The following is a 15,016-nucleotide window of genomic DNA, read 5'->3' as shown; positions in this document are numbered from 1 at the left end:
CGTTTTGTGCCATATATCATACCTATCTATATATCTGTGTAGGTAGGTTATACATATGAGAGAGACCATGTAGCATTTGTCTTTCCAAGCCTGCTATGTCTCACTTAATAGAACCATATTCAGATCCACGAATTCATAAGTTGTCTCACATGATCACTTGATTATTGGATGTGTTCAAAGTTCTAAAGTTTAGACCTAAAGTTCAGAGTTTTAAACGCAGTGTCAAAACAACTAACCTGAATAACTAAGTATCTTTGAGGGTCTCTAGCCATCCTTGAAAATTCAGCAGCCAGTTCCTTGAATTTAGGTCTGCTGTCAGCATCAATCATCCAACCTGAGAAATTAACACACAGAAAAATATTAGTGTTATCCACACTTGGAGAAAATGAGGATGAAATTTGGGGGAAGTATGGGGCAAAAATGTAAAAAGTATATATTGTTTTCATAATAAACTGAAAAAAAAAACTAGAGAAAGAAGCAAAACGGGTTGTAACTGAGTAAACTGACAATCCTCCTGGAATGCAATATATTATAAAATAACGGACATTTAAAAAAAATTTTAGATTATTTTAAATTATGTTTCTATGCATGGGAATGTGCACATAAGTACAGGTGACCATAGTAGCCAGAAGATGGCTTTCGATCATCTGAGGCTGGAGTTACCGGTGGTTGTGAGCTCCCTGACTTAGGTGCTGAAATCCAAACTTGAGTCCTCTGCAAGAACAACACAGGAGCTCTTATCTGCTGGCCCATCCCTACAGGGTCCCCAGGTTTCATTTTATTGAGCAGAATCAAACTTAATTTTTTTGTCCTAGAAAATATTTTCCAAGCTAACTAATGGAACCTTTAGAATCTCAGGTTTTACTGCTCTTGTTTCAGAGTGTGGAGATAGTGTCCTTAAAACATTCTTTGATGGTTGTAGAGATAGAACATAAAGTTTTATACCAAGAGTAGATGGCAGAAAATATTTGGTTGTCATTATAGTACTATGGCACAAAAGGCTGAAAAGGAGGAATTGAAAGGAACTGCTTTTTGCCAGTTTGTTCCTGGCTGGAGGGAAAATGCAAAATAATTTGTAATGTGTGTTCAGCAACACTCATTTTGCTTATCTTAGAATTAGCTTTCCCAGAATAAAAACAGTTTTTATTTTGGTAGGTAGTATTCTTTATCTGGGAATTGAGATAAAATGGATCTTAACTGCCTACACTCTGTTTAGCTGATGAAATGACAAAAATAACTGCAGCAAGCTTTCTTTGATTTCTTTGCCAAATGACCCTTTCTAAAGCATAAAATTTCCAGGGAAAGGAGAAAAACAAAGGTAAAACTCTCAGTATGGTTTGCCTAATAAGGCAAAATGTTTGCCTGTCTTTCCATCATCACATTGGGGTATTCAAATCACAACGGATACTGGTTATGGGATCAAATTATCATATAACATATGAATGTTTTTACGCTTTCTTCCAGGACATTGAGTAAACAAAGAGTGATCGAATACAGCTATGGATTATTTCCCCTTAGGAAATAAAATATTTCTTTTTTATTTTTGTTTTGGAAATCCTTTGGGTATCATCTTTTGCACCCTGTGTGTCCCCTCTCCTAAGCTCAAACACTCGGCATCTCATGGGTATTCATTTCCAAAAATGCTTGTTAATGCCAAGATGCTAATGACAAAACTACTGGAACCAAAAAAGGTTAACTTCACAGAGAGGTGTTTGTTTCTCTCTAACTAAATATCGAGTAAATAGGACCGTGCTTAAAGAAAAGGGCATGCTGACCTGCACTGCGAGGAACATTTTTTATTTCTATCCTTCCTGTCAGAATAGATCACACATGTCATGAATATAAATATGAGAAGACCTGAGCCTGGAGTCTCTGAGTCTCTTATTAATAAAATGCTTATTCACCTTCACCACTTTGTGCCTTTGTTTAACCCTGTGTAAATCAAAACTGGAAAACCTCAGATTATACAAGAGAGATGGCTGCTTGTTAATCTCACCTAAATTAAGCCAGACACCCCAGAGACTTCTTTAATTCTATTAAAATTAAAGAAGGGTTTGGCATCCAAAACACATTTATAATAAATATGTGTCTAGAGTACAGGAGTAGAAAGAAAAGATTTGATGTAAACAAATGATCAAATTAAAAAGGTAAACATTATAATCTTTACGTCAATGCAGATTTGTCTCTTCTGATGCCCAACTTGCTCTGCTAATTTATTTTTTATTAAACTTATATCCTATTTAATTCATTTTAGACTATCAATGTTGTTTAGATATTTTCTCATGAAGATTAGCATTAATATTATTGCTAACATTCTTATGAATAATTATCTCTCCTTATGAGAACTTTGATGGACATGCAAATTATAAAAAAGAGTAAGAACAACATAATTTTTACTTTACAGTTTGTAAATATGCTATTAATTCACAATATTAATCACAACAAGAAAATATGTATATATTCTGCATCCATAAATATTGTTGCTGATACACTTTTCAATGCAGAGAAACATTTTGCAGGTAGAATGATCTAAACTGTTAAAGTATTAAGAATGATGATACAGGTGATTAAATTATTTTCCCTCTTACATTTGACCATGACCATATAAACGTCAATAGTGCAGATGGGTGGCTGAGGCAAACGTTCTCCTTTCTCTAATAAGTCAGGGATTTCTCGGGTTGGAATTCCATCATAGGGTTTTCCTCCAAAGGTCATCAGTTCCCATATAGTGACACCTAATTGGAAATAAAATTCTTATGTCAACAAATTACCATCACAACTTGAATAAACACGTATACACTTACTTTTTAAAAGCAAATAGTTACATAGTAATGGGAAGAGGGACTGCCTCTGACATAATCTGATAGGCCTGTTCTTTGATCACCTCCCCCTGAGGGGAGAGCAGCCTTACTAGGCCAAAGAAAATGACAATGCAGCCATTCCTGATGTGATCTGATAGACTAAGATCAGAAGGAAGGAGCGGAGGACCTCCCCTATCAGTGGACTTGGGGAGGGGCATGCATGAAGAAGGGGGAGGGAGGGTGGAACTGGGAGGGGTGGAGGGAGGGGCTTATGGGGGGATACAAAATGAATTAAACTGTAAATTTATAAAAAATAAAAGCAAATAGTTGAAATATAAAAGAAGTTCCATCATGTTCTTTCACTCACTGCAGCAATCCAGTGCTAAACCCTCCTGGGACAATTCACAGAATTCTCTTAGTATAGTCTTGGGATTTATTAATGCACAGCAGAAAAAATTATAATGAATACGAGAATTTACTGTAAGCTCCTCATTTGTACCTAAAGGCAATGCTAATACTTACTGATGAAAATTGGTTTGCATAGGTTAAAGTCCAGGATATAATTCCTTCACTGCATGCATGTGTTCAATACCAAATAAATATAATTTCAGGGAAAATCTGTCATGGATTAATTTTTAAATTAGTAGTTACAGGTGTGGCAGGTGTCTGTTGTTATCGTAAAGCTGGGTGGCTCACTCTTCAGCCAACACAAAGAAAACAAGTGGCAGAGAACAATTTGCTTAACACATACAGGACTCTGCATGACAGTCATTATATATGGAAGACAGAAAACAGAATACATAGAAATGGGTATACATAGAAATAGGAAATGAAGAAATGGCTTTTTTTTGAGCCACTGGAGCACTGACAGAAAAATAAAAAGCAAAACCAAGAACAAAAACAACCACATAGTGAAGGTTACTTATTTACTTACTATAGTAGGTAAATTCTCTATCACTGAACTTAATCCACAGGACAGAAATAGCTTTTTACAACAGAAATAGCTACGTAAGCACGGTTTTGTTACAATATTTCTAGATAGATAGATAGATAGATAGATAGATAGATAGATAGATAGATAGATAGATAGATAGATAGAAAGAAAGATAGATAGATTTTAGTATAAAATTCATTAATTAGGGCTATGTTTTCTGAATATCTCCGCAATGCTTATTAATTTAAGTGGGTATATGTCAGTCCCTGTTGCCTGGAAACAAGCAAAAAACTATGTAAACTTCCAATTATCCTTCAGAATGGAATCATTAACACTTATTGGATTATTTGCTAATATTTACATTTTATAATTTTTTAGTGTCACATACATGTACAGATAGTGACACATTGCAGCAGACTGATATTTCCTATGTCCTTACATTTTTATATCAAGAGCTAGTTGCTCAAGAAAGACAACGTTTACTCTTCAATGGAAGTAACCAGCTGCAGCATGACATACAAACATACATACATACATACATACATATACATAAATGCATAATATATACATACATATATTCATACACACATAGACACACACGATTTATGCACACAGGAAACGTTTTATTGTACCACGTTTAGAGTTGCTAAAGATATCAAGCTGAAAATGAACACTAACAAGAGGTTGTGTTGTTTTTTTTTTTTTTGTGTGTGTGTGTGCATGCGTAAAATTGTGAAGTTCTGCTCCTGTCACAGCAAATGAATAGAGCTCAGAGGACGAATAGAAAGACTTAGTGTTCTCCTTTTACCATGCGGGAATCTAGGGTGTGAACTCACACCACAAGGCTTGACAGTAAACTCCTTGACCTTCTGAGGCATCTTATAGGCCTAGAGGCATTTGTTTTTATTATCAATTAATACTAGTTTTATGTGGTATATTTAAGTTTAGAGAAAGCATTGATCCCTTCTTTTTTATTGTTTTATTAATTACAGTTTATTCACTTTGTATCCGAGCTGTAGCCCCCTCCCTAGTCTCCTCCTAATTCCATCCTCCCTCCCTCCTCTCTTTTCATGCCCCTGTCCAAGTCCACTGATAGGGGAGGTCCTCTTCCTCTCCCTGTAATCCTACTCTATCAGTTCTCATGAGGTCTGGCTGCATTGTCTTCTTTTGTGGCCTGGTAAGGTTGCACCCCCGCCCCCTTAGGGGGAGGTGATCACAGGTGATCAAAGAGCCAGCCACTGAGTTCATGTCTGAGACAGTCCCTGTTCCCTACTTGGACACTGAGCTGCCACGGGCTACATCTGTGTTGGAGTATCAGTCTCAGAAAGGACCCTTGTGCCCAGAACATTTTTTTCCTCCCTGTGGGGATCCTGTCCCCTCCAGATCTTTCTCTCTCTCCCTTCTTTCATAAGATTCCCTGTGCTCTGCCCAAAGTTTGGCTATGAGTCTCAGCCTCTGCTTTGATACCCTACAGGGTAGAGTCTTTCAGAGTCCCTCTGTGGGGGCTCCTGTCCTATTCCCTGTTTTCTTCCTCTTCTGATGTCCATCCCATTTGCCTTTCTGAATGAGGATTGAGCATGTTACCCAGGGTCCTCCTTCTTCCTTAGCTTCTTTAGGTGTACAGATTTTTGTAGGTTTATTCTATATTATCTGTCTAGTATCCACTTATGAGTGAGGATATACCATGTCTGTCTTTCTGCCTCTGGGATACCTCACTCAGGATGACCTTTTCTAGTTCCCACCATTTGCCTGAAAATTTCATGATTCCTTCTTGTTAAGTTGCAAGTGGGCAAAGTTGTAAGCATAGACACGTTGCTAACTAGCTTACCTTAACAACTGAGTTCAATGTGATGAAATAACGCTTTAATCCTAAGTATTAACCTCTCTCCTTCAAGTCACTCATTTATCGTTTCTGTCATCCCAAAAGTTGTTTGTAAATAAAAGTCAATGCTACAATTAGCAGTGTTCTCCTGACATTTAGCCTCACAATCCCCACTTCACTATGCGTATTAATTGTTCATTGTTGTCACAGTAATCATTATATTTTCTACCACAGAACATGTATGTCTTTAAGCAGAGAAAAATTGTTTTTGCTTTACACTTCAACATTGATCACTTTCAGAGTTTTATGACCAAAGAGTTGTTGAAAATTAAGACCATGAGATTCTAAGAAATTCGTTGTAATGTTGGTTTGGTTTTTGTGTGTGTGTAAGAATAACTAGAATAATCAGAAATAATAATCAGAAACTAGAGCTCATAGAAAAAAACTGAGCGGTGTCATTATATATTTTACATATAGAGAAGCAGAAAAATCACAAAAAAGACACATAAAATTTGTGAATTGGAGTATTTTGCTTTTTAAATCAGAGATCAAAGAGTAAATTACCTTAGGGAATCAAAATTATAAGTAAGGGCTTCCAGTACAACTACAATTTGACTTAATATATTTTATATGATGTAAACATATTTATTTTTCTTTAAAGGCAAAGTCTATGAAGATTTATTTACCATAGCTCCAAACATCACTTTGGTGAGTGAATTTTCTATAATGTATACATTCCAGAGCCATCCATTTAATTGGCATCTATAGAAAAATAAAAAGTGAATTATTAAAAAAAATCACACAAGAAATCATTTTTATATTTCCTACATGCTAGTTTCTGGACTGACCTCAATTATATTTTTGATGGTTTGTATATTACTATAAACCAGTTATTTTTCAAGATAGGGAACAAATGAATTTAAATTTGTGAAATCTATGAAGTAAATTAATCAAAGGACATATTTTAAAGCTTCATAAACAATAAAATTAAAAACAGAAACTACTATATTTTCACTAATGTCTAGTAACTAAACTATGAGGTAGTGTTATGACTAGCAATAGCAAATCTAAAAATGTTTCCACATTATGTTTTCTCTGAAACGAGATCCCTCCATTTTCAATGATCCTGTCTCTCCCTCAGATGTGTTTTGGACACAGATGTAATAGATTCTTTCTTTTGTTTTCCCCAAGTCCTCTTCTGGTCACTAAATTGTCTAAAATCAGTTAGCTTTGCTTTGTTCCCCAGTCACAAATGATCTCCCTTGCCTTGGCTCACCAGAATTGAAAATATGTACCGTTTTCAAAATAGGAGCTAAGAGTATAAAAGAATGTGAGAGGATCAGCACATATCCATCATCACTACAAGAAAAACAACTCAACCCATGTACCCTGTGGATGATGGGTCAGCAGAATGTGGTTCAACTCAAAGGGCAGCAGTATGTAGCTGGGGATATAATTAGATTCTATGGAATAAAGATAAACATTTCTACTTTGCAGTTGAAAGCTTAAAACTAAATAGGTATTTGAAATCATGAGGTTGGCTGCTCACCAAGGTGACACCAAGGTAACTCTATGACAGAATCATGGGATTCAGTGAAAAGGAACAGAAGACACATTGAAAGTAATTTCCCTATGGGCAAGGTGTTAGCAGACTTTATGGACTATGGACCCCGTGTTACAGAAGTAAGTTTAAATCATAGGTGGCTTGATAAAGACTTAATGGTGACCAGGCATTTACAGCTATAATGAATCTTGCTTTCGACAAACCTTACAGTTGTATGTTCTTTAGATGAGTGAAGTCCTATGATTTATAGACTGCTAGTTTTGAGAAATCTTGTTGAGAATTTCAAAGCTGTGATTTTTAAACCACTGCAGTTTGGTAGTAAACTGACAAAATAGGCTGATAAGATCAGAGAAAGATCAGATGATTCCTTAAAACTGAAAATTTTATATTTATATTATGTAAAATGTTGTTGTCTTACGTTGTGGTGAGATTCGATATAGACCATTATGTAAAGGTCTATGGTGAATCAATGCTGAATACTTAGAAGCCTATTTTTGCAAATATTTATTTATGCTAGAAAAGGAAGGTATATAATTAACAGGTTCATATATGTAAATAACCTTTTTATCATACTTTCATAGGACACTAGTGGTTAAGATTTTTATGGGTTTGTATCATTGAGCTGCTCTGACATAGGTTTTTTTTTTTTCAGGTTAAGCAAGATAGATCTTCACATACAACCTTCCCTAATTCATTACTCAAGAATATGGATTAATCAGTAAAGAAAAGACTTATACCTAAGGTATTGGTAAAACCATATGGTGAGGAAGACATGCAGAAATACAGCTGTCATGCAAAATGGGAGTTGGAGAGCTAAGAATGTCACTGGGTTCAAGTCTTCAGTATCAGTAGTTTAGCTTATATTCTGGTGTTAAAGTCCAGTGAAAAGCAATGTAGGTAAATCATTCACTATGACATAAGTAAAATCAAAGCAACTATACTCGGTAACCACAAGGTATTATTTCTTTGGTGCTAGGGAAATTAGAAGTGAGGATGGCCAGCTTTCAAATTAATTGTGATTGTTTTTGCTACCCAAGCTTCTCAGTGACACATAAGAAGCTCTCATTTAGCAAGGTCAATGGGACAGTCTTTATGGCCCTGTGCTAAAGGTCCTTGTTCTGTGTCTCTAAGAACTGCCGTGCAGTTGTTATTGTTGGAGATAAAGAGACACATTAGAACATTTTCAAGATGTGTCGCTCTCGACCACACCTACCTTGCCACCATCAGCGTTGTATTCTTTTTCATCTCCTTCCAAGAGTCGGGCTAGTCCAAAATCTGTGATTTTCACATGATTTGGAGATTTCACTAAGACATTCCTGGCGGCCAGATCCCGATGAACGAGCCGTCTTTCTTCCAGGTACATCATTCCCTGAAAGGTAAATCAAATTCCAAAAGGGAATCACTTAATGTCTGAAGTTTTTCATGCTATAAAATCAACCTTCATCTCTCAAAGGGAAGGTAGGATCCTGAGATACATTAACATTTTTAAAAAAGTAAAATAAAAAAACTTGTTGTAGGTGTGTGTGTGTCAAACCACAGATAAGCTTTGAATTTTGACTCTGAGTTCCTAAATATGGCTTAAATGTATGCCTGATTTTATTGGGTACTTGATACCCTTTTAAAAAAGCAAATATTTCTTTAGTGAGATGTGCATGTGTCTTTGTAGATAATGACCTACGTCATTTTCTTCATTTTGCTTACTGTCATTTTCCTCCAAAAGTCATTCCAAAGAAATACAGCTATCTTTTACAAACAAAACAAACAAACAAAAAAAACCCTTCCATTCAAGGTTTGATGATACCCAACTCACAGATTCTCGCAAGGCTGAAGAATAATGTTATTTTTATTCTTTATACACAGAATAAAGAATATCCTAGGGGTTCATGAAAGTCTAACTTCAAATAAAAGGCTTCTGTGGCATTAATTGTCACTACAGGAACTGACAAATAGAGTACATAATTTCTAATGACCCACAAATTAGCCTTTAATATGTTCTCTTCATAAAACCACACAGGGAAATTAAAAATAAAATGTATTGCTGATTGCTAATGAGGTGAGGTTTGGGGAGAGAAAGTTTTCTTTTATACCATACATACGTGTTAATCTCCATATAAATCCATAAGTATGTTGATCCACAGAAATAATATTTTATTTATTAGTTAATCTTAGCAAGCAGGAAGATAAGTGCAGTTACACTTGATATAAAAAGTTTACATAAATGCAAAGAAAACTCAGTCCTAATGAGGTTAAGCATGAAGATAATTTTTACTGAGGAATTAAGGTAAATTTTATATTTGATTTTTTTTTTTCTTTGCAGTAAACCGTGGTCATTCGAAAGCAAATCAGAATTATTATAAAAGGGTTGGAGCACATTCTCATTCCAATTACAAATCATTGCTGTTGGCAGTTAGCATTATAACTGCACAGCTTTGAAGGATTAATGGTTTCTGATATCAAAACAAAAGCTGTGGAAAACAGAGGCATAAATCACATAGGTCAAAACATTATGAACCCGATGTAGTGTAAAGAGGAGATTGCTTCACAGAGCTTCGGGAGCCAGGCTCCATAGAAATGTCCCTCAAAAAAAAAAAAAAAATACTGGTGGAGATGCCGTCTCATACGGCCCAATCAGTCAACAGCTAGGTGACCCCGCATTTATTGGTGCTTTCCGAAATCAACTCACAAATGGTATTTATGGGATTTTTGCCCTCCTTTCTAAATAGTGCTGTTTTAGGACACAAGGCAGGATATTCCAAAAATAAGGTAAATCCAAGAACATACATTTCTTGATGGACTTAGAGGATCAGAGTTAAATAAGCTTTGGAGATGGTGGATTTTCACATTTTTCCAAATAATTTTGTCATTTTAAGAAATGTCCATAAAAAAAATATCATTTCCCTTATTACTACCTACATAGCAGGACATAGCAAATGTGTTGTCAATATGTTGATACTTAGATTTATATGTACACATAGCACACAAATGTTCTGCACACTTTGCTAGACCCTGGAGAGGTTTAAAAAAAAAAAAAAAAGAATCAGCTAAGGTCTTTCCATCAAAAGATGACAGAGTGAATTTCTAAACGAAGACATAAAAAGAAACTGATGCATATGGCAAGGAGCATGTAGGGCATTTAAGAAAAGCTGTATCCTGAGGAACAGTCTGGCAAGTATGCGTGAGGAGAGAGAATCAAGAGAGGTGCCCAGAGGCAGTTAAACACTGGAGGGAAAGACAGTGGGCAGAGGAAACAAGATCAAGTCATTGAGACTAATTAACATGTGCGCATGGCAGAAAGCACGCCATTCTGTGCCTCTGAAGACTAACACATGGGGAGGGGCAGTGGCGAGCAGTGAGAGGAAACAGTAAGCGATCCAAGCACACGTATATGTCATGGACTCGATGTGAGTTTTGACTTCTGTATTTTGCATCCTACAATGCATTGACCAGAAAGTGGTCTTTCAAAGGGGATGTTCATCCAAATTTTACTGCACTCCTGGAAATATCATTCCAGTGCCAGTACAGAAAATGGATTTGGTCTGTGCACATGTGGCGCCAAAGGCAGGAACCAGCAGTGTAATATACAAGCAGTGACAAGGCTGGAAATAAAAGCCATGAATCAGTCTACACGTTTTACCCATTTCCATTTATTTCCTAGTCACGCACAAAGCAAGGGTCATTCTCTTTACCTGAGCACCAGTATACCACACTGAGAAAACCTGACCTCCGGTTACCCAGGATCCTGCCATGCTATTGCTCCCCTCTGCTTTTGTCATGCTGGATCCTTTATACATAAGTGACTGGTTCTTTTACTGCATGTTGCCAAAGGACTAGACTGAAAGGTCCATCCTTGGTAATTAAATAATGGAAAGAGAGTGATTCTGGTTCCTTTTTGGGTTTTAAGCATAGCGATTCATTCAACTAAGTAACACCCAAGTGAAAATATAGTTTACATATTTCTTAAAGGAGTCTAATATTTATTTATTTAATTTATATGTATGAGTATTCTGCCTGTAAGTATATTGGTGCTCCAAAGGCAGTGTTGGCAGAGGCCAGAAAAAGGCACTGGATCTTCAGGAAGTCGAGTCCCAGAAGGCTTTGAGTTTTCATAGAAGTGTTGAAAGTTCAACCTGGGTGTTCTGCAAGAGTACTGGGTATTTTTTATTCAGAGATTTTATTGCTCATGTACACAAGAGAATTTATACCAGTAGAGCAGAGGTGGTAGTAACTCGTATTTCCAATTGAGTGGGAGGACCTCCTTAGTCTTAACAGTAACAAGCCAACCAGTAAATTCTGCGCTCCAGCAGAATCAGGATAAGGAATTTAGCATCCTTATCCTTTCTTTTCCTCTCAAGATGCTTTTGGACAGCAATGGCTTGCTTAATCAATTGGTAGACATCTCCAGGGAGATCAGGAGCAAGGTCTTTGGACTTAAGGATTCTCAAGATTTTATTATGAGTCACAAGTTACCTAGGCGACTCCGTGTGAGTCCCCGAGGATCACATCTATTGCGAGGAAATCAGGCCTTTCCTGGCATGTTCATAAATCTTGTTCCATCTTTCCATCAGCCATGTGGGGACGCTAAGGTGACTTGGACAGGCCCTTCCCCGGAGCGTGCATGCGACCCATGATGGTGGAGGTCTCACAGCAAAGACAGAACGTGGGAGGAAACAGCCCAGGAAGCCAAACCACACCTAATGGGTGTTATTAAGTGTTGATCCATCTCTTAGCCCCAATTTACACATCTTAAATTAAATCATATATATGTATGTATATATGAACACACACAGACACAATTAGCAATGAGCAACAAATATAAACTCAGCAATTGTGAGTTTATTGGAGTTAATTGGGATGTGTTTGTCCCCTCTTGATTCATAGGTTGAAACTCTAAACTGTGCAGTTATGGTATTAAGATAGGAGAGCCTCAGTGATGGTCAGGTAACAAAGAAGGGACCTTCTGGAAACTTTGTGCTCCTGTAAAGGAAAGTCCAGAGAAATTCCTGTTATTCCCTGAGTGCAATCATGATGAGCACGGTTAGGATTAGGAAGCACATCAGTGGGACCAAACTTGTTTGCCAGCCTTGACCATCATGGAATTTTTATTATGGAGAGGCCACATGATTTGTAATATTTTGTTACAGCAGTCAGACTGACTACGATACCTTGGATTCTGAAGATGAATCTTATTTTAGTTATGTGTATGTGCATGGGGTATGCGCACATGTGGGCACGTGCCTGCAGAGCTCAGAAGAGGGCATCAGAACTCCTGCAGGGGAGTTGCCGGTGTAGGGAGCTAACCAGTGTAGGTGCCGGGAACCGGACTGTAGTCTTCTATAATAGTAACGTGTCTGTGACTGAGCTATGCTTCTAGCCTCTAAGGCACTTTTAAAATAGCACATTCTATAATACAAAGAAAGCATTGAAGACTATAAAAGTTCTTGGGCACTCTACATTAAAAAAAAATTAGATAACAGATTATCTTACTTGAATATTGCTAACACTTGTCAAGAATTTTTTTTTCATCAAAATAATGAAAACCCAATGTGAAAACCAGCTGACAGTCTATATATTTTTTCCTGTGTACTCGACCAAAATCAGTACTAATAATAACAGAAGCATATTCCATTACTAAGTTATCAAAGTGCATTTGTATGGTCCCCTTGTCACTATGAGGCATCACTGTGCAGAAACATACTTCTAAGTCATTAGCTACGGCTGCCACCTTAGTCATGCTTTCATACCCAGAATTAACGTGTTGAATTGTCTTTGGATTGCTTATAAAAGGTTTTCCACAATACAGTCATTAAGACAGTATTTTTCTGACTTGAAGAACTCATTAGAGTCAAATTTTCTGTTAAATTCTTTCAAAATAAAATTATTCTTTGAATTAGCCGGGTGCAACTAAGAAGGCAGATTAGAAAGAAGAGTGACAAAAATAAGCTGGATGAAGTCTCTGGAATTAGAGGGTGAATGAAGAGGGTTTGTTCCTGCTAAGAGGAAAGCACACTGGCTGGAAATAAAAACTTGCCCTCTGATTGTGGTTTCTGCCATGACGCAGCATGGTCAGCTCTGGACAGAGGATGATGAAAATATCTATCTACTGGAAGGGGAAATGGAGGACCGCCCCTATCAGTGGACTGGGGGAGGGGCAAAGGAGGAGAAGAGGGGAAAAGGGTATGGTTGGGAGGGGTCGAGGGAGGGGGCTACAGCTGGGATAAAAAGTGAATAAATTGTAATTTACTAAAAAAAATGAAAAAGAAAATATCAATCTATACCACAGCTCCTACTAACTCAACACACTTTGAACATATCAAATACTAAATAAAATGTTTCTATATCTGTGAGAGAACTTAACCCAATGAACCATGGACTGTTTTTCTTCTATTATAAATATGAGAAAGCCAAGGTTAACACAGGCCATGTTACTAGGTACAGGTGATCTATCTAATGAATGACAGAAGAGGGATTTGATCTCTGTTGCTAGTATTCTAAAACCTACATACTTAAATCTGTGCACACAGAAATTAACAAACATAGATAAGACTTACAGCTTTATAAAATGCACTTTTGCAGAAAACGTTATTAGAATTTAACGTGAATTTCGTGGCATATTGCAATTGATTGGCTTTTAAAAAACTATATTTAATGTTTAACTAAATCATAAAGTTGTTTACAATTAATCAAATTTTAATTACATGAATTTGAGATTCTAGTTTTGCTTAGGTCACACTGTATTAAAAAATAGAAAATTAGGTCTGAATATAAATTCTAAAAGCAATTGCCTGAATCAAACCCCAGCTCTACAAATTATAGGCATATGGTTTGAGCAAGCTGTTTAGCTTCTGTGTCATTATGTCCCTCCTTATTGAAGGGCAGTAATAGGACCTATGCACAGCCTATTGTGAAGATTGTAAAACAGTATATATAAAACCCTTAGTAACTGCTTTATTTCAACTGTTGAACATGCAAACTCTCATCAGTGTTTCAAAGAACAACTATCAGCAATTCTCCATTTGACAGACATTACACTCAGTAGCTTCTGCTGCTTGTTTCAAAGAAATCAATGAGCTACAAGTGGCCATTCGATCAACCAACATTTGCGGTGATACAAATACCTTAAAACCTACCCCTCATGATTAAGGTGTAGGTACAAAAATCAGAATTATTACTACTCAAAGTTTCATTTGAATAAGGTTTCACTCTTGATGTTGTTATATAAGTATAAAAAATTATGATGGAATATACTAAAGGTTTGGTGTTCTTTATAAATAAATCACAGTTTTCAGAAACTTACTGAAGATAAAGGGCACAAATACAAGTGTTTGATGCTGACAAATGTTTTCCATGAGTAAATAAAGTGATCATACTCTTTACCCCTATCACAAAGCACAGAGGGGGATTTTAGGGATATTTTGTTGACTTCATGACCGGTCTTACAAATCTGATTTTAACCAAATTGTTAACAGTTGCTCCATTTCTATGTTCCTTTGCTTGCTCCAGCTAGAATGTTGGCTTATTTCGAACTTTTCATACCTCTTAAAATACTCACCACAGGAAGAATAAGCTAACTGGGGAAGGGTAAAATTTTATTCTTTATTTTTCAAATTACACTTTGGTACAAAAATCCAAGAGAAAATTTTCTTACAATTAATTTAAGTTTTAATTTCTAGTTTAGAATCAACACACATGAACTGTTCTCTGAAAATAAATCAATGAAAGACTTAGTTTTTTTACCTGACAATGACCTTTTCTATCTCATGACATCTGAGTCATAGCCATTTAACAAAAACAGACGATTGTGTTTTTTTTTTTTTTTCTGTTGTTGTTTTTAAATGTAAAAATACATTCTGCCCAGCTGCAAGAAGTAAAAGGAAGTCAGCAGAGACTGGACAACA

General features: G+C 36.4%; 1 protein-coding gene across 3 annotated transcripts in view; it reads right to left on the bottom strand.

Moving 5' to 3' along the window:
• Erbb4 (erb-b2 receptor tyrosine kinase 4) overlaps positions 1-15,016 on the bottom strand; it is a 1,095,063-nt gene that overhangs the window by 36,420 nt on the left and 1,043,627 nt on the right. For all 3 annotated transcript variants that reach the window (XM_055616306.1, XM_055616307.1, XM_055616305.1), the window contains exons 21-24: positions 8,335-8,490; positions 6,244-6,319; positions 2,589-2,735; positions 237-334 (exon numbers count right to left, since the gene is read on the bottom strand). In XM_055616306.1, coding sequence (XP_055472281.1) covers positions 237-334; positions 2,589-2,735; positions 6,244-6,319; positions 8,335-8,490 — 477 coding nt within the window. The remainder of the gene's footprint in view (positions 1-236; positions 335-2,588; positions 2,736-6,243; positions 6,320-8,334; positions 8,491-15,016) is intronic.

Source organism: Psammomys obesus, unplaced genomic scaffold, assembly GCF_907164565.1.
Source record: "Psammomys obesus unplaced genomic scaffold, mPsaObe1.curated_primary_1811, whole genome shotgun sequence".
Lineage (NCBI taxonomy): Eukaryota > Metazoa > Chordata > Mammalia > Rodentia > Muridae > Psammomys > Psammomys obesus.
This window is presented reverse-complemented; position numbering and strand designations above follow the sequence as displayed.